General features: G+C 41.5%; 1 protein-coding gene across 5 annotated transcripts in view; it reads right to left on the bottom strand.

The window, feature by feature from the left end:
- STXBP6 (syntaxin binding protein 6) overlaps positions 1 to 27,685 on the bottom strand; it is a 275,659-nt gene that overhangs the window by 185,883 nt on the left and 62,091 nt on the right. For 2 of the 5 annotated variants that reach the window (XM_082832513.1, XM_082832510.1), the window contains exon 2: positions 18,048 to 18,236. The exons of 2 other annotated variants lie outside the window; for them this stretch is intronic. In XM_082832513.1, the coding sequence (XP_082688639.1) occupies positions 18,048 to 18,201 (154 nt within the window). In that variant the 5' untranslated portion in view covers positions 18,202 to 18,236. Of the gene's footprint in view, positions 1 to 18,047; positions 18,237 to 26,723; positions 26,790 to 27,685 lie in introns of those variants that run through there. One more of the 5 variants, XM_082832511.1, reaches the window with a different exon arrangement.

The following is a 27,685-nucleotide window of genomic DNA, read 5'->3' as shown; positions in this document are numbered from 1 at the left end:
TTCAATTAATGTTATTGGTATTGCTGTTCCCATCTGAAAAGTTCTTTTATGCTCAGCTATTGGTCTATAAAAATTAAGTTGAATGTGGCAGGAAGGGAGAGTAACATCCTTAGTAAGATGCCTAACTGGTCACCCCCTTCCAAATGGTCAAAGGACTAGTGGGATGCCTAGTGGACAGACGTTAAAGTGATCGACCCCCCCGGGGGCTGGTGCCCCACTCGACATGGGAGTCCCATGTCTGATGCCAAAGCTCCCACAAGCCCCACGTCCAAACTCTTCTGCTCCAGCTGCCGCAAGAGCCACCCATCCTGCCGTACCTTCTCCATCTTCATCACACAGGTGGAAGGGAAAGGGTTAAAGTTTATTCTATTTTTGGATCTGGCCCCTGGGGTCCTGGCTGCCTCCTTTGCTGATAAGGACAAACAGGTTGGAAGGTAGGTACCCCAGCCACTCTGGACACGTCTACGGGGTGAACTGGTAGCATGGAACTCTCACCACCAGGAACAATTAGACATTAAGCCCAAATGGCAAAGTGAGGTGGAGTCATAGCCCTCAGTGGAAGTAAGCTGGGCATAAGGCCTATGATGGGCAGTCGGTGGCTGTGGTCAGGCTGCTCCTCAAGGCACAGCATTTCTCAGCCTGCGGGTGGTTCCAGGATCTGGCCCCGCTTCCCTCAGCAAGTTCTTCTCCACAGAGACCAGGGCCAGGGCTCCAAACCAACCAGGTGGACAACCAGGAGACGACAACCACAGTAGCAGCAGCTGCCGTTCAACCCACCTAGTACGTGCCAGGAAACATACCAGGTGCTTCACACATATTACCTCTAATCTTCACAACCACACCGAACGTTCACCTTTATTACCTGGGAAACCAAGGCTCAGAGAAGAGAAGGCACTTGCTCAACATCACACAGCAGGTATCAGTGCAAGACTCAAACCCAAGCCTGTTTGACTGCCAAGGCCCAGTTCTTTTCTCCACTATATGATGCAGCTACTAGCTACTGATCCCCATGCGCCTCCAAAAGCACAAGAGAGAGTTTAATTTCCAACTGACAAACAACTGGGTAACTGAACACGAAGAAACCATCGCCTACCGGGTATTTGATCATGTGGGTCAATGGAATTAAGGGAGAAAACAAAAAACAAAAAAAACATGGCACCTTTGAATAGACTGGAGTTACACAGAAAAGAACAAGCCCTCAGTAAGGAGCTAGGACCAAGTTACAAAGGCTGCCACACCAACAGCACAGGGCTTCGCTGCTGCCTACTGGGATGAAGGAAGTGATACCTCATCAGGGACACAGTTGAAATGCTACAGACTAAGTCATCAGGGGCAGGCTTTCACTCTGAAAGCTTTTAATGGTAGGAAAAAACATCCAGATGAATGGCATTAGCTTGCATAAAAATGAACATGGAGAAAATAGAATGATAAACCAGAAGTTGGTTTTCAGAGGTTTCTTTTATATCTTTAAAGCGTGTTATCAAACTGCAGGGAATCCAAGCTCTTTGGAGACTGGTGGCCCAGCTTAAAGCCATGGCTGTGTACAGACTTGTGAAGGCTGCCTGCTGCCTGCGGGGGTTTAAGGCTCTCCACCCAAACAATGACATTTTAAGAAGAAGAAAATTAAAATTGACAGTGTATCAGCTTAAAAAAAAAAAACTCATGCTAAACGACCAAGCAAGTGTCTGTGTGCTTTGTTCTTGTAACACACGGATTGACCATTCCTTCCAAACAAGATACTGGAACTTAGCTCTTAACAGAGACAACACTCATGCTGATGCCAGGGCCACGGCACTTGGTGTCAACAGGTAGCATAGCCATAAAGCAGTCGGGTGGGTCCCACTGTTTTCTTCCCTTGAATGTACTGCTGTTTAAGCATTCAAGGTATCCTCAGGGCTCTTAAGCTCTCTTAGGATGGAGCTGCATTTTGCACGATTCTGTGCATGTATACAAACACACAGACACACACCCACACACACTAAGCTTAGTGTGTTGTCAACCAGCATTCACTGAGGTCTCTGGTGTGCCAGGCTCTTGGCAGGTGGCCTTGTTTAACTTGCACACCAAGCCCACATATGAATTGTACCCCCACTGCGTAGCTGAGGAACGTGACTCACAGGGGTCAGGTGCGTTCTGTGACCCCAGCTAGAAAGGGACACGGCTGAGCTTCGAACAGAGCTGTGCCTGAGCCCTCCTGTGCTTTCACCACACCAAACCCTTCAGCACATTTAATGATGTTAAGTATCATCCAACCTCCTCGCTTTAAACTGAAACTTGTCACTTATTTGCTCTTCAGAAAAGACGGATAATTTTCATCTTCAGAATGGATACTGTTATACAAGTCACTATGGCAGTGACAAAACTTGTGATCAGGCTCCTAATGTGTGTCAAGTTCCTTGGACTAGAAACCCTCTTTGGCCCTTCCACAGATTCCCATTCCTGTTGGAGGAACGTGCAAAGTCACCAGCTGCTGCTTTCTTGCCTTTTCTAGTTCAGTCTATGACAGATGACTAATGCCTCTTACGCCTTGTCACCAGTAGAAGAACACTTCCAAATGTCAGATGAGGATGATGAAGAAGCTAACATTTATTATATTCTGGGGCCAAGCCAGGTGGTTATATATATATATATATATATATATATATATATATATATATATATATATATATATATATCATCTCATACAATGTTTTCAGTTCTCATAATAGTCTACCAAGAGAGCTATTTTTAACCACCATTTTACATAAGTGGGAACTAAGGCTCAGAAAGGCCAACCTGATTCTCTCTAGGTTACACAGGTTATACGACTAGTCTGTAGTAGAACCAAGATTGAAATCCGTATTTTTTTCTGTCTCCAAAACTTCTGCCCTTATGCAGGGTTACTTCTGGTCACTTTGATCCTGGAAATGGATGAAAAAGATTATGCACACAGAACCAACACTTGATTAGCCATTTCTGGGCCCTAGGTTTTCCCCACTCGTTACACTATGCGTGACAAAAAGCCTCCAATCGGAAGGGCTTCTGCAACTTCTCGCCAACACGGTGTACCTGACTTGTCAACATAACACAGACAACTCTTATCTTTTCAAGACCCATTAGAGACTTCGGAAAATGATGCTCTACAGAGCACCTCTCATCAAAGTAAAACTTAAAAGTTCTAATTGGACTCAGTGTGGTTAGGCTAAAATTAGAATAATCCAACTCATAAGTCTAAGTAAGTCATTCCAATCCAAATATTGTTTCCAATACTGCACAGACCAACGTATTTATGATAGTACTAACTACACTGTATAATGCCAAGTGCTGTATCCTCAGAAGACTTTAAGTATCACCATCCTATTCTTACCTCCAGGCGAAAATTAAACTGGTCACAGGGAAATTTAAACTCATTGCTGCAAGACTCTCCCCAACCCCTTGCTTGTGACCTGTACGGTATCCCCAGTCCAGATTCAAAGAGCTCGTTTTATGCTCAGAGGAAGAAGATTCCTTTCTTCCTCTGACCTCAACATTCACAGAGCTATACTGTAGCTCAGAATAAAATTAGATTTTGGAAGGAAGCGAGTTTGAAATATTATGTAGAAAAATCTTGGCAACAAGATCCCTATCACATCACGGTCTCAAAGCCAGAGAATTTTATCTGTAAGGCTGGCTAACAGTGATTTAAAAAAAAAAAACACCACAAACACACTTTTTGAAACTGAAGTAGGCATTTATAATCCTAAGTGCCCTTGGTCAGGAAGTCACTTTATGAAAACGAGTGATGCAAGGCTCCTTAGTAGCAAGTTGTGTTTTTTTCTGCAACACTTTTTGTTAAAATGCAAAAACCAACAGTGGCCAAATGAAATGAAATCAAAGTCCATTTAACAGGCTGTCCTCTAAAATTCAAGGTAAAAACTGTCACCACACAAAAAGGTTCCAAGCAAGAGTCCTTAAGTATTAACGTTGAACAAATGAATGCTTCCAACATGGACATGAGGAAATAAGCACTATGGAATAATGATCAAAACAGGACACCCTGATAAACACCACATGTTTATCCAGTGTGTGTATCAACCGCAGATAAAATATCTAAGAAGGTACAAAATGGGTGATAGGAATTGTTCACTAAATGCTCTCAGTGTTACTACCACCACCAGCATCACTAGTCTTAGAGAGTTTGCCATGTTTTGCAAATACAAATGCCCTCAGGGAAGGTATTCAGCTTACATATCCGTCTGTAAAGGTTTTCATAAATTATAGTATTTCTCTCCTAACATCTCACAGCAGTCACTCTGAGGAACTGTGTTTTCAATAGTATGAGTGAGGGAACAGTGGCCAATTGCGATGGGCTGCAAAGGGTATTAGTACCTAAGAGGAGCTGAAAAGGACCCCCGAAGCGAGGAGCCACAGAGAAAGCGGAACGGAGGGTAAACACGATCTCTGAAATACACACTCACAGAGTCAAAGGCAACCCAACCTCAGAACTATGCTATTTCTGGTAACAAAAGTGATACTTTTAATAGGTCCGAATTCCATGGAAAAGGGAATATTCTGACTTATGTTTATGTAAGATGTGACACAGCTGAATGCCTTTTGGAGACCTAGTATTTGAATTTAAGTTCAAAAATTTCTGTCTCAAAGAAGGGTGACATAGCCATGCTCGAAGTAAATGGTCTCTACAATTCTAACCTATGAAGTATAACAACTGACAAATAAAGAAAAATAATTATGTACAAAAGAGGAAATGCACTAACAAACAGAATTGCTCATACGGGAACCAAGGACATTGCTCTATCAGCAAAGAATGAGGCTCCCCTGGATGAATCAATAAACGTCAGGCCCAGAAAGGAAATGTAGGTTTCCCTTTTTTAAACAGTACAAAAGGCCAAGAAGCTTCAGAACTAAATCAACCATGTCCGACCTGATGATAGTGTAGGAAAAGCAAAGCCACAGTTGTTTACAGCCAGTCCAAATCAAACCAAACATTAGAACTGAAACAGATAACTATCTTCGCCAGATCTCAGTTTCCAAAAGGAGAGCCATCATTCGCAACTACCAAGCGCCAAGCACTGTGCCAGGCCCCGCACCTGTGTTAGGACACTTAGTTCGCACAGCAGGTGGCTCTCTGCCTTCCGGAAAGCCGTGGAATCACTGGGGGTGGGTTAGGGGCAGGAGTGGGGCTTAGGCTGATTCCAAAGGGCAGTTTTATGCTCACTGCTTGGGGCAACTGCGTCTAAAAGCCAGAAATTTCACAACAATCATTTACAGTCCACCAGCCAGAAGTTGTTGTTATTGTAGCAAAAGCTTCCATCCCCCATGACTCTAGCTGGGGCTCTTCAACCATTTTTTTTTAAAGCATTTTTAATTAACTAATTAATCAACTAATTTTTATTTATTTATTTTTGGCTGCGTTGGGTCCTTGTTGCTGCGTGCGGGCTTTCTCTAGTTGCAGCGAGCGTGGGCTACTCTTTGTTGTGGTGTGTGGGCTTCTCACTGCGGTGGCTTCTCTTGTTGCGGAGCACGGGCTCTAGGTGCAAGGGCTTCAGTAGTTGTAGCACGCGGGCTCACTAGTTGTGGCTAGCGGGCTCTAGAGCGCAGGCTCAGTAGTTGTGGTGCACGGGCTTAGTTGCTCCGCGGCATGTGGGATCTTCCCAGACCAGGGCTCGAACCCATGTCCCCTGCATTGGCAGGCGGATTCTTAACCACTGCGCCACCAGGGAAGCCCTCCAACCATTTCTGACTATGCAGGCCCTCAATAAAAAATTATGAGTATTAACTGCCAATATATGCATGCTTGTAAGTTACAGACTTGGACTACGGCTCTAAAATATTATGGCGATTATAAAACATACAGGAAAGATATAAATTAGAAAACAATTATATTTTAAATAGAAATTCTAACATTTTCTTCTCTTAGCCCAATGGATCAGGCAGTGCATCACATTTAGAGACAATGACATTTTGGCTTTTCCCCTCGAAAACACTCTCACTGGGCACTCTCCACTATATGGGTCCCCAAGCCCAGGAGGAAGTGACAGAGAAGTGAGACAAGCCTGCACACTTGGCTGTTACAGGTAACCCACGTCCAGTTTCTTACAATACCCAGACCCTAGAACAGACAGAGCCACTTCCTTGATCGGCAGCCGACAGGTTCTTCCCAGGAGTGAGTGGTACAAGTGAAAAGGAAAGGCACAGAGATATATCCTCCAATTCAGTTTAGCTACGAATCTCATCTCCCGTTGCGGAGCACAGGCTCCGGACGCGCAGGCTCAGCGGCCATGGCTCACGGGCCCAGCCACTCCATGGCATGTGGGATCTTCCCGGACCGGGGCACGAACCCGTGTCCCCTGCATCGGCAGGTGGACTCTCAACCACTGCGCCACCAGGGACGCCCCCAGGGCACGTTTTCTTCCTTCTTTTGCCTGACTGCAGTGGTTCTGCGATGTCAGCCAAGCCATCCAAGCCCCTGGGCCTCATCTTTCATATAAAAGTTGGTGATGTATTTGAGAATGACTAAGGATTCTCCTAGCTATAAAAACCTAGAGTTCTGAAAGAAAATTCCTCAGAAGTTAACTTCCCTCAACCTATTTGCTCCACAGCTTCAAATGTTGGATCTGATATAATGTCATATGTGAATCATTAAGGAAATGTACTGACCTAGGATACAAAGCATCATATGTTTGGTTGACATTTACCACTTCCCCCATCCCTCATCTAACAACAGTATAGAAGATGTCGAATGAATTAGTACGTGAAACAGACCAAAAAGATGTGGCGAAGAGCCACCTCTTTGAAGGAACAGGAGGGCTGACTCTAGGTAAGACACATGCCTTCTTTTTCTGCAAGCACAGTTGCGCACACACACGCACGAACACCTGCAAATGCACATGAAAATCGCCTAACGTCCCAATCCTAAAGGGAGCAGGCATCACACAAACCTCAAAGAGCCTGATCTAGAGCTATCTTAAATATCATAGAGATGACTAACCAGCTATTAAGCATACAAACTCACAGGACATTTTACTTTTAAGGCGTTCTGGCAGACGTGGGCTTTGAGATAAGCTTATTTTAGCCCACAGAGCACTGAGATTCCAGTTGCTCCTACCACTCAGGAGCAGTGTGGAGGTTTCCTCTTACAAGTTATGCGTGTGCCTCAATCTCCTCACCTGTAAGAGGGGTATTTTCTAAAAAGGCAAGACCAAGTTCCTTATTTCTCACTGTGAAAATTGAAAAAACAAAATATCAAGCAACAGATGAATGGTTAAATACTCTAGGCACCCAAGAAGCCATTAAAATTAACCTCATAAAGACCGTAAAAAATTAACATTTTTGTTACCATAAAAATGAAAAGAGAAGACAAAACTGTACCTAGAATATTATAAAGGGGGAGGGGTATTAAAAAAAAATGTGAAACCGAAACAGCCAATGTCACAATTTTTACATGATTTTTCCCATTTTTTTTTCTTTTTGGTGGTACTTTATGTTTTTGATAATACATTTATAAGGAGAAATACAGTTGAAAATTCATGGATCCCAAACCAGTTGATTCTTACCTACCCACAAGGTGGAAAGGATTCTAACCAGAGAAAAAACTTACGTATCTGCTGCTTAGTCATATTAGCTGGAAAACCAAAAAGGACAACTCTCAATTCTGTTGCTTCCTCTTATGAAAATGGAAACTGAGATCTCCAGGAATCAAGGCTGGATATATTCTTGTCATCTCAAATCCACTTGCCAAGCTGCTGTAGCTTCTCAAAGAAGCATAATTTTTTAAACCGATATAAACATCAAAATGTAATTGGGCATGGGGTCTACAACCTAAGCTACATGGGAGCCACATGCGGTGAATAAAAAATAATTTGTGTTAAAACGGTGTGTACGGGGGAGGGGGAGACAGTATGAATATCCTCAGAGATTTTTAATAAAAATAGAGGTTCCATTTTTCCCTTGAAAGCCGACTTTAAGGAAATGTGTAGAACTGAAAACGACTGCTGTGAGAAAAGACCATTCAGGGAGAGTTTCGATATATTCGATGCTCATTAAATGATCATTTATTCCCCTGTAATGTGAACTCTTTCGTCAGGAGAAACACTTAAGTGCTTCAGAAATTTGAGATAACAGCATCCCACTGTAGGTTACAACAGAAGCATTTATAAATTGCTCATTTTTGATGATTCTTCAAGTCTGAATAAACCAGACAAATCTACGCTTTCTTCTTGGTAACTGGGCTGTCAGGTAGAATAAAAACTCCTGCTCAGTAACCTTGGACGAATTCCAAGGGAATTCAAAGACCACCCAGCAGCATCTTAAACAAACAAACAAACAAACAAAACAAAACCAAAGGGAAAAAAAACACTCCAGCTCACAGGCGGGAGCTCCAGCCCAGACAGTGAGCCCGAACCAGCAGTCCCAGTCAAAGGGGATTGTGCCTGATTTTCCCCCCAGACACTTCATCTGTTCCACAAAGGGATGAGGTGTGTACAACATGGACCCTGCCCTCTAGGGAATGGCAGTCTGGGGAGGTAAACAGAAAGCAGAGTGACAAATACAACCTGGCAATGCTAAGTGCTATCATGGAGATGACAGGGGAGACCAGGGAGAAATGCAAGCGAGTCTCAACACACTAACGAACTGGTCATCTAGTCTCAAGCAACCTCACCGTCCTCGTGGTCATTTATAGTTTCTTCTGGAAAATTCTGCGTGTGGTTTAGCATGACTGTAACTGGCATGGAAATATCACTCGTATTCATTCTCTCTCTCTCTCTCTAAAGGAAAGGTAACAGGAACGAGCTGGGCAAACAAGAACTTGATCTGGGCTGAAAAGCTGGGTCCAGGCATTTGTACCAGCCTCTCCCACTTCTGCTGTTTGCTTAACAGTGCACTTGATTGACCCCAAAGGATGTTTGGTTTTATTTTGCTTCAATTTTTCTTTTGATCAGCGAAGACAGGTGTAGGAAAATAACATCTCCCATTTCAGGGACAGGAACTCCACTAAGCCAGTTCTAACTCCCCACAAAAGGGGATAAAGAGGCCTGAACACAGGACCCCCGCAGCCAATATACCCAACAATGTGCAAATACTCATGAGATCAGAGTGAACGTCTTCAAACTCTCAGAAATAGAAGAGCAGTGGGCTTCCCCCTAGTACTGCAGTTTGCGTGGGGTGGTATAATTTGGAACAGAGAATTAAGAGAAGCTAGGTTTAGAAACTGGGAGTCAGAATGACCTTGAGATCCCTGGCAGGGGTGGGACACAGAGGGGAGGGGAAAGTGAACTTGAGAGGGAAAGGGAAAAAGTATGGAAGGGGAGGTAGGAAAGTCCCAAGACAAATCTGAGTTTTCATGGGATTTTTGTCTCACATGACATGGGTCACAGAAGCCTATCTGACATACATTCACATGTTTTCTAAAATCTGCAGAAGAATTACGTTTGTATGGCAATAGCAGGTGGATGTCCCATTTAGTGACAAGGTAATAATACTGTTCACAAAGCTGAGTACTTTCTAGGAATCAGGACTTATACATACATACACACACACACACACACACACACACACACACACACACACACACAGTTCAGTTAATCCTCAAAATGCCCTTGGGATATGGATATTATTTCCATTTTACAGATGAGAAGACCGAGTATCAAAGACTTGAAAGACCTAGTACAAGCCAGTATTTTACCCCAAGTCAGTCTTATGCCTACGCCCGTGTTCTGCACAGCTGGGCTGGGAGAAGGTCTGGAGCAATAGAGACCCAAGCGCCTCTGACTGCAACTTACTGATGAATGAACCCCTGATGATGTTTCACGCGAAATACAACAGCAAAGAGCACTAACATCTAAAAGGGATAAAAACCACGACCACCAAAGAACGCATGGGCGTGAATTAAAACCCTGCCTACTGCTAGGCTGCTGTTTAGGACATTGGCCAGGTTCCCAGCACCTTGCCAGCAACATCCCAGAAGGAGAGCTGCCTTAGTTTGCAGTCTCCCGAACCTCCCCTTGCTCTATCTTTGCAATTAGTCAAAACTAATCAAAACGAAAATAAGTGAATCAGCTGTGAAATCCCTGTTCTTCACAGTGGGCTGTGTGGTGGGAGAGAGCACAGATGGAGTTTCCTTTTTAAAGGAAATGTTTTGGCACTAGCCTCTGTTAAGAGTTTTCCCTTGTTTCCATCTGGTTTTAGTATTGGAACACGTACATGAGAGAATGGAAAAAGAAAATTCTTTTGGCGTGCCAAACCACTAGAAAAGCTAAGGTGGTCAACAGCACATCCTCTAAATCCTTGGAGATTAAAACGCTTTGCACAAGGCATGTTGTCACATTGTTTTTAAGGAAGGGGAGAGTTCATTTTCTTGGGTCCAGGCCTGTCCTGAAAAAAAATTTTAAAGAGTGCACACTTGGGAGGGAGAGGGACCCAGATTTGAGTCTCAGCCTTACCACCATCTAGCTGTCTGCCCCTGGGCAGTGTACCCACCCACTTTAAACCTTGGCTACTGCATGGAAAGTAGAAACGACAACAAAAGCCACATCACAAAGCTGTTGTGACGATTAAATGACATCACATCTGTTCAGTACTTTGTTCTCCATTTTTGGAGTCTCCTATTCACTAGGCTTCAGAAAAGACAAATATTATTACTACCAGTTTTCTCAGGAAGAGATCTAGAACTATCAAGGAAACTCTAAAACAATTTTAAGGCATCTACTTTTTTTTTTTACTGCATAACTGAAGAAAAGTTCATACATGGCGGTGTCCTTGTCAGGAGCCTCTCAGAATTTCCCCGGGGAATTGATTTTCTCTAAGACTCGAATACATCTGCTGACACTCTCATTCTCCTGTGGGGCTTCCTTAACAGCCTAGATACTGGTGTAGAGGACTGTCACCTCCCAGCCAAAACCAACCAAGGCCTAAAGTGGTAGGAAAGTAGAGTAATCGCGAAACATGATCATCTCTAAAGATGTACGAGGGAGTGTGAGAAAAGATGCTTGGTTTGGGAAGTCCTCTCTCATATAACTCTTATGCCTAAGAGACAAACAGAGGAGCACAGTGTCTAAGGCAATACAGGCCTAGAATCAAAGCACCTGGGTTTAAATCTCTGTTTTGTATCTCACAAACCGATGACCTTGGACCAGCCAATTGAATTCCATATGCTCAGTTTCCTCATCTACAAAATGAGGATGGTACTGTCATCTACCTCATTGTCATAAGGATTAAATGAGTTAATATATGCAAAGGGCATAAAACCATGCCCAATATAAGAACTCAATAAATACTATCACTACTATTAGTATTATTACTACTCCCAATTCATAGGGGGACTGGTGCTTCTCTAACCTTATTGAGCACTGAGGCATGTGATGGGTTCATGGCAGGTGCTGCACTGAAGGTCATTTACAAGTGACACCTGGCGGCAACATCCGCTGAGCCAGAAAACAGTGCCGAGGAAAACCCTCTCTACTTTTAACTTCATGTCACCAAGGGTATCATTGCACATGTTCTAATCCAATGTGTCTATGCACATGTCACAGAAGGGCCAAATTCTCAATGTAAAATATAATAGAAGGTATTATATTTTTCTAAAATAAAAAAGGATGTACAAAGAATCATATAATCATGGCACCGGAAATAACTTTGTTTTTGACTGCACTGCCTTCTAGAGCTACTTAAAGTTTTAGGGCTGGATTTACATACCAAATCTCTATGATAAAGAGATAAAAAGCTTACCCTGGGCTTCCCTGGTGGCGCAGGGGTTGAGATTCAAGGCACACGGGTTCGAGCCCCGGTCCGGGAAGATCCCACATGCCGCGGGGCGGCTGGGCCCGTGAGCCATGGCCGCTGAGCCTGCGCGTCCGGAGCCTGTGCTCCGCAACGGGAGAGGCCACGACGGTGAGAGGCCCGCGTACCGCGGAAAAAAAAAAAAAAGGCTTACCCTGATGTATATTCCAAATGGAGGAGAGTCTATTACTCAATAACCTCAGAAATGAGATAGAAGACACAGTACAGGTCAAAACTGTTCAACGTCTTTATGAATTTTGAAGAGTTAGGGAGAAACCTGTTCCTTAAAATATGGCTCACTCTACACCACAAGCCCTCCTGACCTATGTCAGAAAGAATGAGGTGCTGTGGCACTACAAGCATGGCCAATGGGGTCACAAGGACTGGGTGGATTTCTGTTACTTCAAAAGTGGTGACCCTGGGACATCACGGCCTCTCTGATGAACACTGGTGCCTTTATCTGGGAAAAGAATATACCACCCAATTGGGATAGGGATAGGGATGTTGTGAGGATTAACTGGAATTAAAACAAATAATAAAACATACACAGGATGATTTTTATTTTCTTCTACATAATATCTGAAAGATTGGTATTTTCAATATTTACTACTTCTATAACAAAGTATAATAACATATATATCATTATTACAGTTGTTTTGTGTTTCTTCTTTCACTACTAATACCTTTGTCCATCTCTGAGTTCACTGTGGATTTCTTCATTTTTCCTGGATAAAAACTCTTAGAAAGTCAGCTCACCACTCCTGAATAAACCATTTCTATCAAGGTCAAATTTCATCTGTCTTGTATTTTCTCCTTCTCTCTCTTCTAATATTCATAGATCTTGTGATGAGATCCTGTCTGACTTTAGAAAGTAGATAAAAAGAATTTCTTATGCCAGATCTCTGACAATTAACTTTGGTTACCCTAATCCAATAGCAACCTATAAAAAATGTCCTCAAACCCTCATAATTGGTTTGAATGTCCATTCGGATTATTGACAACCTGAATTTCTCCCTATATGATTATGTATGAAACAAGAATGAAATGTGCTATAAAATTTCCAAGGGGGTTCAGAATCCTAGAACCTCAGGGCCTAAAAGAAGCTTTGAACTTGTCAACTGAATTGAAGCCCAGAAAAATTCAGAGCTTTGACCATGGCTAGTCAAAAAGAAAAGGACTAAGATGTATTCTTTTGATAGAATTGAGTACCATAAATATATCATTATGTCAAGTACAACAATTAGACAACGCAGAGCATAACTCCCCAAGATAGTGAAACTTCTCAACCTTAGCTTCAGTGTCCCATGCATGACACTTTCAAGATACAGGTAAGTTTCCCCACTACCCCTAGTGCTGCATTAGTAGGGCCTAGGTGGAACCAGGCCATCCATAAAATTCTAGAGGTTATTCTAAGGAACATCCAGGACTGGCAACTACGGAGATAAAGAACAGTATTGCCAAGTCCTAGCCTCCTAATCCCCATCATTACCTTCCATGGGGATCCATTTACATAAATGGTTTCATCAAAGATCACTCAGAACTTTTTTTTTTTTTTGCGGTACGAGGGCCTCTCACTGTTGTGGCCTCTCCCGTTGCGGAGCACAGGCTCCGGATGCGCAGGCTCAGCGGCCATGGCTCACGGACCCAGCCGCTCCGCGGCACGTGGGATCTTCCCGGACCGGGGCTCAAACCCGTGTCCCCTGCATCGGCAGGCGGACTCTCAACCACTGCACCACCAGGGAAGCCCAGAACTTTTTTTTTAAATAATAAAATTTTGCTCTCTACAAATCTAAAATCATTCTGAAAAGATTAAGATTCTCTGTTTTAAGAACAGAGAATGTTTTAATCACAAAAATTAAAGTTTATGTAAGAGAATGTATTAATTACAAAAACGGAAGTTTCTTCATGCTCCTTCTATGGGGAGCAGCCAATGAAAGATTTTTATCCATTTACGTATATGAAGGGTAGCATTATACATCATGCATACTGAATTAAAACAGGATCAGGAAAATAGATTTTAAACAGGAAATTATGGAATGTTCAGTAGGTAACTGGCCTCTAATAGCAAATTGATATTAACTTCTCAGCATGCTTCTACTGTAGTATTTTTTTTTTTGATAGGTAAGAAGTGCACTTATTTAGAGAGAAACATTCTCCACAGACAGTGTCTAGTGTAGTATTATAGACCCAAATTTCATGGAGGGGGCAACTGATTATAGAAATAGTTGTAGGCAGAGCTTGCTTTACAGTTTGAATGAGTTAACAGTCTAAGTTATAAATAAAGTCCATACTATCATCAGATATTTAGTAAGCTATCCATTTACATAGCATCTTCCATTTAAGCATCTATTGTGTCTATACTCAGCAATGTGCCAGGTGCTATAAGGAACTATCGAGACACAGATCAGATAGATGGAAGCACAGGTTTACATGATACACAGCTGCTTCTGTCTGAGGACTCAAAAGGCCATCTAGGATAACTTCTCATACCTTTAAGGGAGAGGGCTAGCCTCTGTCCATCTTACAGAGCAGACTAAGAAGGTTAATTAATTCTTATGATCATCCCACAAGTGACTCTGTAAGACATTTTTTAGAATCAATTTTACCAACATATATTTACATATAATAAAATGCACCCATTTTAAGTGTGTAGTTTGATGAGTTGGTGGTTACTTGTGATACACCCAAGTAAGCACCACCACAATCAACATATAGAACCCTTACACCATTGCAAGAAATCCCCTCGTGCTCCCTTGCAATCAGTCACCAACTCCACCCCCTGGCAACCACCAATGGGCTTTCTGTCACTATAGCTTAAGTTCTGTCCATTCTAGAATTTCATATAAATAGAATCATACATCGTGTCGTCTTTTCCATTTTTTTTTCACACGTAACACAAGGCTTTTGAGATTCATCCATGTTGCTGCATGTATTGGTAGTTCATTTAATTTCCAGGTAGCATTCCACTGCATAGTTATAAAAATAATTTTATTCACTCACATATAGATGGACATCTGAGTTCTGATTTTTGGTTATTATAAATAAAACTGTTATGAACCTCTATGTACATGTCCTTATGTGGACATATGTTTTAATTTCTCTTGGGTAAATGCCTAGGAACAGACTTGTTGAGTCATATAAATGCAAGTTTGACTTTATAAACAACTGTCAAATTGTTTACCAAAGCAATTCTATCATTTTTACATTCCCACCAGCAAAGCATGAGAGCTCAAATTGCTCCACATGCCTGCCAACACTTGGTATTGTCAGCCTTTTTAATTTTAGCCATTGCTGAAAAGAGAAACTGGAAACCAATGCTTGAAGAATGTTAATCACAGAGGCCTCTCAGTATGTACGTATCTGCATACCAGTCAAGAAGCCAGCCAGGAAGTCCAATGAGAAACAATCAAATTCTATCCCAAAGCTCCATGGATGAATTGGAGAGGTTATTTCTCTCCTTACACAATTATAGCTAAATAACTCAAGAAAGATCTTACTTCCTTTGCTCCAGCACCATTTTGGATTCCCCTAGAGGATATACAACCCGCTCTGAAAATAATAAGTCTCGTGATCACAGGCCTCTCCCTCTCCGATTCTAAACTCTGCCAAATACTGGTGGAAAAAAATTCACGCAAAGAATCATTACTAAAAGACACTGGATATATAAAACACCCATGCTTACATGCATATGTTGGCAAACTTTTAAAGCTTTGATACTCTTCTCTTTAAAAAAAGAATATAACTCTTTATGCTGTTTGAAAAGTGGTTAAAAATTATTTGCAGACACTGCCCTAATTTGGACAAACTTTGCCTATTCAAAATGGAGAGCTGGTTTTCATCATCCAAACCACAAGAGTTGAAGGGCTCGGACTCCCAGAAAGCACAGGAGGTTCACACTGATAGCAGGAAGGAACAGCTGTCATTCCAGGGCTCTGCTTTCACTTCACAGCCTCCTATGTGAGTTGAGCTACAAAGACTAAACAGGGCTAAACAGGAGACAAGGAGGAACTCAGAATCCAGTTCATCTTTCAAAGAAGCCGCCCTTCCTCTGCCTGGAATGCTCCCTGCACCCACACCATTTCTTTTCAGAACCAGTGAGGCCCTACTTTTCTTGCAGCTCTGGGTTCTCCCAACCAGGTCAAATCCTCCTCACACATGCTTTCACATCACTATATTTTTCCTCTTTAACCTTTTCACAGTTAATAATTATGTTTATTTTAGTGAATAAAATATTAATGTCTACTGCTCCTTCCCCAACAAACAAGGTAAGCTTCATGAGTTTTTCTCCTAACTGAACCCCCAGCACCAAGAGTGCTCAGCACATAAAAAGTACTTAATAAATATGTACGTAATTAATTGATTACTTGTTAATTAAAGCAACAGCTTATCAAAGATGGACTGATAGGCCTCTACGCTTTTCATGAGTTCGAAGATAAGGGTGGCTGCTGCTTTCTCGATTACAAGAAAAATCAAACTGCAAAAACGCTGTGGGTGTCAAAGTTGCCTGGCCTTCTCCTGCCCCAGTTTCCATTAAATCAGCTGCTTAAATGTCAGATCTGCTTTGTCAACCTATCCTCTCAAAATTCAAATCCATGAAAAGGATGAAGACTTTCAGAACTCAAGACTGTCCTCCATTAGAATGCAACAGAAAAGTAATTCTCATAGTCGCAGGCTTTAAACCTGAAGGTCTTGGTGATTTGTAAAGGAAATGCAGTTATCCAGTAAGTCCCCGGTCATTATCTCCTATGGCAGGGGAAATGGTCATGCTCTTTCACTGGGAGAGGGAATTAGAGGCCCCATATCACTCTTGCAGACCTCATGATCAGAAAGAGGCTGACAATAACACGTGCCTAAAAGGCAAACAAAACGGCCCTTTTCTTCATCCACCTTTTCTGCAACTGCCTGTCTTCAAGAAATCTCAATGAAACATTGAGAGAACGGAGGTTAATTAGAATATTATGTGTCCCTGCTCATCCCATGTTCAGCTCAGCCCAAATACAAAACAAAATTTCTTTTAATGCATTCTATTCATTATTGGTATAAGCGAAAACTCTAGAATTCAAATGTAAAGATGTGGAAATATTTTTAAGACCTGAACCTCATTAACAAAATACTAGGACGGTATTAGGAAAGGCTACCTCTTTAGTTATTAACTGAGCCCCTATTATATGGCAAGCACTGCTCAGCACACTAAAGGAATGCAGATGTCTTCCAACACTCACCAAATCTTATTAACCTAATTGTTACTTGGGATTAAAGAAAGACCAATATTTCAAGGTCAATTCTCATTCTAACCATTGAAAAGGCATTCTTACCAAAGGGTTATATTTCCATTTTATTTTAAACTAAGATACAGTCCTATTATTATCTCTACATGTTCTTTCTGGAAAAAAAAGCTATTTCCACCTTGAAATAAATTCTGATAAACAAATGATCTGAGGCTCAATTTAAAAAGAAAAAAAGCTAAACATGGGTCTAAAAATAAAGTTTTATTCCCAAGCCACAACTGAAGAAAATTGGAAAAAAGATGAATTAAGGTAAGCCTAATTCCTCCATTGCCCAGTTACAAGAAATATCAGAAATATTACAAACGCTCCAGGTGCTCAGACTAGCATCACCCACAGTTCCATGGAAAACTTATCCAAATTTCATCTCAAGACACTTGGTATGAATTCACAGTAAGTCCCACAGATATCCTACGATCACAAACGGAAAGAGAAAAAAAGTAATCCCACAAAATTCTAAGCTTAATAGAACAGATGTCTCTTCCTGACAAGGAACAGCTGTCAGGCAAAGCTGTGATTTATGAGCTGAGCCTACTTTCTCACATTCCATACAGTGTCGATATTTATCTTGAGGCCAACTATTACTGATTATTGGCAACTCTTAAGAAAAAGAAAAGTCAATGAAACTCAGGCTGCTGGTAGTAACAATTATGCAAATACCAGGAAGTGTTCTAAAACAAAAAATCTCAGAGGAGAGCCCACTTTCTGTCAAGGCCCTAGTGAAGGAAAAGTACGGACAAACAGAAGTGTTTGCCAAACCCTTTACAGATGCTCTTAATGAAACTGACAGGACATTAAAATTGCACTTCATTACCTCTCCGTACTAGGCAACATCAAAAGCCAAGGTGCCACGAGGAAATAAAGATCAAAGAAGGTAACAGAGAAACAGGAAAGGAATGGAAAGGCAGGTGTATCCAAACCTTGGGCTATAACCCTCCTGGACACCTTAGAACTAACTGCTTTAAAACAGAAGTTGTTTTAATGATATTCATATCTGATTTTCATTACCTGACAGGCAGATGTAAGTTAAATATTCGCCTTGACCTCCTGTTGCCAAGAAAGGGATCTTTTTCTTTGTCCTCCTCTTGACTTGGACAGCTCCCAGCATCCTTTCATCAAGAGGTGCAAAAATGTCCTTGCTGATGGCAGACTTGGCACTCATTGTTGACCAAGCAAGCAGGGCACGCAGTGAGTTTTCTAAAGAAAAAGAAAAGGCAAGCTGGAATTGGCAGTATTACAAGGGCTCGTATAAGAATGAGCAGCTGATATGAACCAGCAATCCCACTCCTGGGCAAACAGCCAGAAAAGATGAAAACTCTATTTCAAAAAGATACATGCACCCCAACGTTCACAGCAATACTATTTACAATAGTCAAGACACGGAAGCAATGTAAACGTCTGTCCATAGATGAATGGATAAAGAAGATGTGGTGTACACACATAATGGAATACTACTCAGCCATAAAAAACAATGAAATAATGCCATTTGCAGCAATACGGATGGACCTAGAGATTATCATACCATGTGAAGTAAGTCAGAGAAGGACAAATATCATATGATATCACATATGTGGAATCTAAATAAATGATATAAATGAACTTATTTATAAAACATAAACAGACTCACAGACATAGAAAACAAACTTATGGTTACCAAAGGGGAAAGGGTAGGGAGGGATAAATTGGAAATCTGGGATTAACAGAAACACACTACTATATATAAAATTAGATAAACAACAAGGACCTACTCTATAGCACAGGGAACTATATTCAATATCTTGTAAGACCCTATAATGGAAAATACATATATATGCGTAACTGGATCACTTTGCTGTACACCTAGAACACTGTAAATCAACTAAAATAAAAAAAAAAAAGAATAAGCAACAAGTTGATTCACACATGAAGTAATTTTCAATTTGTGGTTGAACCTCTCTCTTGAAATGCGTTATAGAATCATTAAAAGGCCTTTACATTTGTAATAACTGTGAAAAAACTCAAACAAAAAAGGAATACAGATTTACTCGCTGAAAATGACAAACGCAATGTGAGATGAGCAGCACAAAATGAGATCTAGAAAGTGTGTCAGTCTCTACCCCAGCTGCACCTGACTCTAACAGGCAAGTGGCACCCACCCCATTCCCATCCTGTAAGGACCATGATTTCACATTTCCAGCTGAGATCTTTCCACTGTCTAAAAATCTTTAAAGTCAAGAGTTCTTTATGCAACTTCAAAATCTCCTTTAACTCTAATGTAAACCCATTTCCCTAATTCTATTCATAGCAGAAATAATTATATCATCTACCACATAATAACTATATACGCAACAGAAGCCCATTAATTTAATCACCCTTCAGCTGCCCTGGATCAGGCTAAGTAATTAATCCTTATTTATTAGCCTCTTTCAACGGGTCCTATTTTCCATTGCTCCTCTGCCTCTCACTGCCACGCTCTGGACCCTCGCCAAATTCTCCACAGTTTCCTTCAGCCAAAGTGGACACAGAATTCTAAAAAAATGTCTGACTAATGCCAAGTATTTTGGAAATGTTACCCAGCAGTTCCCACATGTTATGCTCCCGTGGTTAACTGGCAGTGTGTGCCCAATAATTAAGAAAATAAAGCATCGTGTTGCTGACTCCCAAAGAGTCCGCCCCCACCCTTCAAATTTACATATACACAGTCCCCATGTTATATTTAGTTTTCCAAAGTTGTACTTCCCTAAAGGTCTTGATTCTGCTTATTTGTGTCTATTATATTCAAGGTCAATCTGAATCTTAACCCTCTATCATCCAAAAACTCAGCTGCAACTTGAGTAAATGTTTTCTATTCCAACATCCTAGTCAGAGTCTATGTCTTAAGCAGTAACCAACATTTGCTCAAGCAAATAACAAATCAGAACTAAAGGTGCAGAGAAGGCCAGTGGGTTGGTCATGCAGGCTGTACAGAGCATTCAGAGATCCCGCAGAGGGATCAACAGCACAGCTATATATGGTAACAGTAGCTCAAAGAGCTGGCCAACCTACTGTAAAGTCAAGCCAGTTGGTAAACAAACACCTATTACGTGCCACCTCCACGCTCAGTATAGAGACATAAGAAATAACTAAGATATGCTCCCTGCCCTAAAAGGAGTTGACTACTGACTACATCAAAGGTTTCCCTTACATCCAGATTATTTATGATGCAAGACCATGAAACATCCTTCCCAATGCAAGATTCACAAATGCTGCCCCCACAGCTGTCCACCTGTAACTGGTCCCACACCTGTAACCTCATGGTAGGAAAGAGATATATTAAAAAAGAACCTTCCCCTGGTTAAAGAAATTTCTCGTGGTTTCAGTTCTGTAGTAGGTTTTCTTAGTGGCAGCAAGAATAAAGAATAAATAGTGTTGGTGTTTATTATCTACCTATACCTCTATCTATACATTATAGATCTATGCCCAGATCTATGTGCTCAGATCATGCCATTTTATCATTGCCATCAGGTTCTTCATACTAGCTGAGTACAAAATGATGACGGAGTTTCTCAATGTGCTGACCTCTAACTGACACCCTGTGATTTCCTAGAAGTTAGCAAACAGAATTTCCCCCACTGCGATTTACCCCACGACTTTGCTATGCAGGGTGTTATAATTTACAGGGACTTTTTTTTAAAAAAAGAGAGAAACTAGTTCTTTTCTAGCTCCAAGGCCTCTCACCTCTCAGCATTTGGGGACACATGAAAGAGAAAGCCAGTGGTAGCACGGTGGCTTCAAACGTCCGATAAAAACAATGTAGAAAGGAAGTCATCTTCCCAAACTCATCAGGCATTCTCTAACCAGCGCCTTCCCAACTGTGACAAGGCTTTTGCTTTTCTAACTCAGATTCACATTTTTCAAAACTTGTGGTTAAAAGAAATAGAGAGCTATCATTGTATTATGCAAAATCTGTCAGAGAAAAAAAAAGAAAAGGAACAACATGCATGTGCTACTAAATTTTCAGGAAATCTTGCTCTTCTTTTGAAAAACTGGTAAGAAATGGAAATGGCCTTTTGTTGGTTTCTTTGTTGGTCAGTAACTTCACTGACCACAAGTTTGGAATCAGACAAACTTGGGTTCAAATCTTATCAGACAATCAGACAAACTTGGGTTCAAATCTTATTTCCCAAACTGAAGACCTGCATGTGGGTAAATCTCTTAAAATTCAGACCCTCAGTTTACTCACTGCAACATGGAGAGAGCTTCACCTAATTCATGGAAGCACTGAAAGAATTAGATGAAACAATGCATGCAAATCACTTATTCTGGTGCCTGAATCATAATGAATGCTTAAAGTGGAAAATTTTTATTAACTCTCCTACTAAGATATGAAAAATAAAAGGCCCTCTGAACTTGCAGAAACTGAGTAAATGGAGCCATCCATAACAGAAGGTATTTGTAAAAGAGAAACTCGATTTTATTTACCAAAGCTTTGCTTTTCTCACTCATGGGTATGAAACCCTCTAAATACGGATAAACAGTCCAACATATGGAGGGCTCTGTATAAAGTGTTATCAGGATGAGCTATTTATAGGTTTCACCCTCAGGAAACTCACTCGCAAGAGACTATCAGGCTCATTTTTGTTGTTGTTGTTTTTTGCGGTACGCGGGCCTCTCACTGTTGTGGCCTCTCCCGTTGCGGAGCACAGGCTCCAGACGCGCAGGCTCAGCTGCCATGGCTCACGGGCCCAGCCGCCCCGTGGCACGTGGGATCTTCCCGGACCAGGGCACGAACCCGTGTCCCCTGCATCCGCAGGCAGACTCTCAACCACTGCGCCACCAGGGAAGCCCAATCAGGCTCATTTTTATGGGAAATTGTCTAAAGTTTTTGTCCAGGCCAAGGATACTAACAAGCCTGGGAGCACGTGTGTATGTTTTTGATGCCACCTGGAAATGGGAATCAGAACGTAAAAGGGGTGCTAATGTAGCTTCATGGAAATAATCTATGAGTGTCTCCCAAACCTGACTGCACATCTGAACTCGGCAAGGAGAGCTTTTCAAAAATGCAGACCCCTGGGCCCCTCCTTTACCCCCACCAAATAAGAATCTTGGGATCTGTAGTTTAAACAACTCTCTAACTGCAGCCATCCTGACATCTAAGTGAAAAGCTGACAGCCTAACTAAGGAGGATCTGTGGGGATGGAAAGGAGTGTATTCTCAGGAGAGAATACAGAAAGAGAATGTACAGGACTTTTTCTCTCCATTCAACCAAGCAGATTTCTCAGGTCTTAGATCTTCCTACTGGTAAATCAATGTCCAGCCCACAGCTGGACCTCTTTATAAGGAAAACGAGATGAATGCACAGCGGTGGTACACCACTGACCACAGTCACTCCAACCTACATCATCCTGAAGGGGAGCAGGACATGCCGCCCTGAAATATTCTGCTTTAATATATTGATGGTTTTGAGCCAAAGGTATCTGAAAAACAGCAAATGTAGGGACAGGCTTCCTCGGAATTCCCTTTATCTGTCTAAAGACAGATCCTCCAAAAGGAACTCAGTTGTTATAAATCCCCTCTCCAGGAGTTTCATCCACCAAAGACTGATTCTTGCCACAGGACAGTAGACTAGAAGTCGACACCGCACTCAGACACACTCTGTCACAAACTGCCACACCTCCCATCTAGTCTTGTAAGGGCCCATTCATCTTCTCTAAAAATCTTTTTCTCTCCCCTAAGAGGTCTACACCCCGTCCCCCTTCCCTAATAAGATGGTATTTAATCCTGAATTCTAAGCCACCTTGGGAATTATTCATTTTTCCCAGGGTATCTCCCATGTATACACAAGGTATACATGTTAATAAACTTCTGATTGGTTTTCTCTTGTTAATCTGTCTTTTATTACAGGGGTCTCAGCTAAGAACTCAGAAGAGTAAAGGGAAAATTATTTTTCCTCCCCTACAACCCATGGACGTTTTCTTTCTTCCTGGTCCACAGCTTCTAAAGGCTATAATTACAAAGTTTTCCCATCCAAGAAACCAACCTACAATATGATTTGCAAGTCAAAGCAGCTGGCTGCCTTAAGTGGTAGTTTTGGAAACTAATCACATTTAGCTTTGCTCTCCCTCAAGCTTTTTCATCTATCTTCTTCTCCCTTTAAGCCATCTAACCCATAACCACTTTTGTCAGCACATTGTTATGGTAGTGAGATGGCCCTGCACCTACTATCCTCCTCTCCAGGAGGAGTTGTAAACTCCAAGGACCTCACGGAGGAGGCAGATGAAGTACATAAGTTAAGGGGTAGAGAGGTAAGATGTTTTTACATTCCAACACTAACATTTTCCATTTCCGGTACTTGAACTGACACGTGTCCTCTGTGGTCAAGAGACAAGGAGGAGTGGTAGGAACTCATTAAAACCGCAGATGACCTGTGGTGGTGCACTCATCATCCTGCAGGTGGGTCTAAGGCGGTGGGGGTGACCGGGCTTAAATATTTCTCACCTGAGAGGTAAGCGCCGCCTCTGGTGAAACAGAGGCGCCATTTATTTCGCTTAATATCATTAGATAACAGATTCTCTAACCTCATTCACTTGCCACGCTTCACATGCAATCTTCTGATCGTGGTATAGCACTGGCTATGCCAACACAAGTAATCTGGACTGGATGACGATTATATTCCCATTGCCAACAAGTAACCAGAATGCCTGGGTTTAGACCTCACCCTCTTTTTTTTTTTTTTTTTTCCCCAGTACGCGGGCTTCTCACTATTGTGGCCTCTCCCGTTGCAGAGCACAGGCTCCGGACGCGCAGGCTCAGCAGCCATGGCTCACGGGCCCAGCCGCTCCGTGGCATGTGGGATCTTCCTGGACCAGGGCACGAACCCGTGTCCCCTGCATCGGCAGGCGGACTCTCAACCACTGCGCCACCAGGGAGGCCCTAGACCTCACCCTCTTAAACTTGTTACTATGACTCAACCCTGAGGTAGATGCACTCAAAACCAGCCGATACCAAGTTCCAGAATTCTGCAAGTTAACAGCAAACAGGATATCATCCCAGAACACTTTTGGGGAGAATCAGCTGGTCTCTACTGGTGCATGGGAAGTCTAGTGAGGTGACCTCAAATAACTTAGAAATAAGGTTATTCTCTAAGATAGGACTTCTCTACATTGCCACTTTGTTTCCGAAATTCTACAAATGCAACCTGACTCCCGCCTTTAATTGGATGACAGATCCCATTGCCTTCCTGGTTTTAAATCCATGTGTCTAGCTGGCAACTGAGCATTTCCACTAAGAGTTAATTTAGACTCAGTCTTGTCTCTCCAACCCTCCAAGTCCCCGTAACAACTAACCAATGACCAAGTTCTGTAGATCCAATTTAATATTTCTGGGCACCACCAGATCCTCTTCACCCTCACATCCTCTCCCTTAATTCGGATCCCCATCGTCCCTGGTTTGAAAGATTTGGATGCCTCCTAAAAGGGTTCTAGTACCACTCCCATCTTGCTACCATTGTCCCTCTATACTGTCCAAGGTAATACTCTAAAGGATAAATACGATTCAAGTATACCTGTATTCAACTGTTTCTACTCCATGCCTCATGTCCTGAAAGAGAAACACAATTACCTTGACAAGGAACTGGGGAATGTTATAAATATTGAGGCCAAAGTAGAGAAATGTTAAATTGCTGCCCTTAAACTCCACAGTATTTAAGTACTAGGTTACAAGTCAGATGTTATTACACAGTCATTAAACTTAGAGATAATCTAAAAACGTTAACTGTACTCCAAAATCCAAAAACTTCACTTAGTAGCCAGAAAATATGCAACTTGTTAGGCAATAAAAATCAATTTTATTTTTTCTTGTTTCATAAATTAAGACCAATGAGATAATTTGAGGTCAATTTAGCTACTTTATAAAAATTTACGCAAGTAAGGGTTACTGATTATTATAAATATGCAATTCTACTTCTTCTTAGACAACTTTACTCTTGGATAAGACAGTTCTCAAGATGAAAACTTTAGTCTATCCATAGCATGTAAGCATGAGGATAAATTAATTAGACGAAAGTTTCAAACTACCAGCCAATTTTTCCATGTACTTCAACTATTACTCTCAACTAAAAGTTCTTATAAATAGAATCTAAAAGGGGAGCCAGATATGCCACTAGACTAGACAGATAACTTTAATCTGGTGATACCATTCAAAGTTGAAAACTGCAATCACTATGAGTTCATCATTCTTTCTGGTAGAAACAACAAGGGCTAAGGAAGGGGCTTGCCAATGGTATAAAACCAGAAGGGGATGGCAGACCAAGAACCCACACTTAAGATTTCACAAGACTTATAAAGATTGAGACTAAGTCAATGTCATACAGCAAATCTGCTAAAAATATCCTAGAAAGAGCCAGAAACTTACAAACAGGAAAAATAAAAATTTTAAGTGTAGGTATAAAAGCTAAAAATATTCTCTATTCTGCTAGAAAAATATTTGGAGATAGACCAAAAAATATATTAAAGGGGGAATTCCAAACAAAGACTGTGTACATCAGCATCAACTGGGGGTGCCCAGGTCTTGTTCACACAGATTCAGGGGACCTGTGGGGGCAAGGTCTGGGATTTGTTTTCTTGATGATATCTTTGATTTACTCCACTGTACAACCAGGTCCAGATCCACTGTCTCTGGGTTTTTGTTTTTTTTCTCTGTATTTAATGAATTATTTATAAAATAAAGACTCCGTAAACCCTTTTTGAGAGTACACGGCAGATGCTCTGTAAAGCTCTAGTAATGAGTCACTGAGGTTTGTACAGCACTTCATGATTTACAAAACACCTCCATGCAATCCCAAGTATACAATCAGGACAGCTGCTAAACGCATCTTCCAAAGCTTGCTCTTTTTGTAAATTAGGATCTTTAGGTATGTGCATTTATGAATGGTAAACAATGGCATTTTTAACCCACCCCTATTGGTCTCAGGATTATGAAGAAGTTATAATTCCTCTCTTATGGAGATTAGTATTTGAACTGAAACCTCTAGAACCAGCAACTCCACTACTAGAGAAAAAGGAAATGTTGTGTGTATTATACATGACGCATGCTTACTTCAGATCCATTTTTAACAGCAAAACATTATAAACAACCTAAATACCCATCAATATTCAATCTACAGTGTTAAAATGCAGTATAGCCCTTCAACCCAATGGACTATCACATAACCTTTCAAAATCATGGCAAAGATCTATAGATACTAACTTGAAAAAAATGACATAATACAGAGTGAAAACAAGGAAGTTACAAAACAGAAAATGAGCTCATGAATGTAAACGTATATGTGTGTACTGACATGCATAAAGAGATTTCTAGAAAAAAGTCTGCCAAAATGTTAATATGATTATGTCTGGGTTTTGAAACAAAGAAAAATAGGTCTAAGATTCTGCAGGGCAGTATTCTTATTCCACTGTAACTTGACTACAGTGTTCCTTAAAAAAATTTGTTTTTGAGGTACACTCTTTCTCCCCAAACTGGAAGATATATCAAAATTTATTTTATTGAGATCCAATTATCAGTCTGCGCCCTACTCTCTTTTCAACTCCAGTCCAGGCATGGTGTTGGGAATCCCAAAGGTGAAAGCGGATACATTTCCACCTTCAAAGAGTTGTGAGAAAGGAGAGCAGATGTTGTGAATGATTACCACAAGGCCTGGAAGTGATTTTGGTGAGAAGAAGACGTCACCTTTCCTCTGAGCAAATGCAGCTCCGTGCCGGGACCCACGACCTGGTGAGCAGAATGCCAGCCAGATGTCCACTTGCACCTGTTCGCTTGAACACAATCCCTGGAGCAGTGCAAAAGCAGCACAACCACACACAGCAACCCTGGTCATGACTCTTAGCTCCTTGAGGAAGGAAAAGAAGCTCTTTTTTACCATCAGGCTACCAAATACCATAAGACCTGGCTGGCTTTCTCTTCCGTGTATATACTAACCCTCCTCTTGTATGAGACATTACGTTCACAGGATCCTCCAAGCCGGTGACTCATGTCTGCTTTAATTATAAATCTAGACTATTGTCATCTCCTCTTTCCTTGTTTATATGTTCAGTGAGCACATTCTTCTTGTAGGCTTCATATCCAAAGAACAAACCCTTCTCTGCACCCAGACCACAAGACCTGTGTTTACACAAGTTTATTTACGTGGTGGGTGGACTTTTTAACCGCCTTGTCGATCACTTCCTAACTTTAACAGATGATACGACAAAGCCAAAAAATAACATACCAAGAACAAAAAAAAGGCTGCTGGGAATACGCCATTTGGAGGATTTGTTGAGGGATTTATTCTGTAATAGAACCTCCACATTCACAAGTTTAAATTTCCAGGATCAGCTAAGTTGGTCCTACAGTACCCATATACCGACTCGACAGTGATGGGGAGAAATAAAGTACCAAAGGGAAGGGCAGGCTGGGGTGCACTCGCTGGATTATGACAGAATTATTGATCCAAAGTGTGAGGCAGGCCTTAAAAATGAGTTTAAGCATATCAAAGAAAGAACAAAGGGTTATAAGGGAAAATGAACCAAAAGGAGCTCCAATTGTTGGCATCTCCCAATTTTCGAGTACTCATGTCATTGTGGTGCCCAACAGCTAGTTGGCAAACGAACAAAACAATATGTTGGCCTGAGAGCATTGTTTATTAACAACAC

This window comes from Leucopleurus acutus (genome assembly GCF_964270905.1).
Source record: "Leucopleurus acutus genome assembly, chromosome: 1".
Classification (NCBI taxonomy): domain Eukaryota; kingdom Metazoa; phylum Chordata; class Mammalia; order Artiodactyla; family Delphinidae; genus Leucopleurus; species Leucopleurus acutus.
This window is presented reverse-complemented; position numbering and strand designations above follow the sequence as displayed.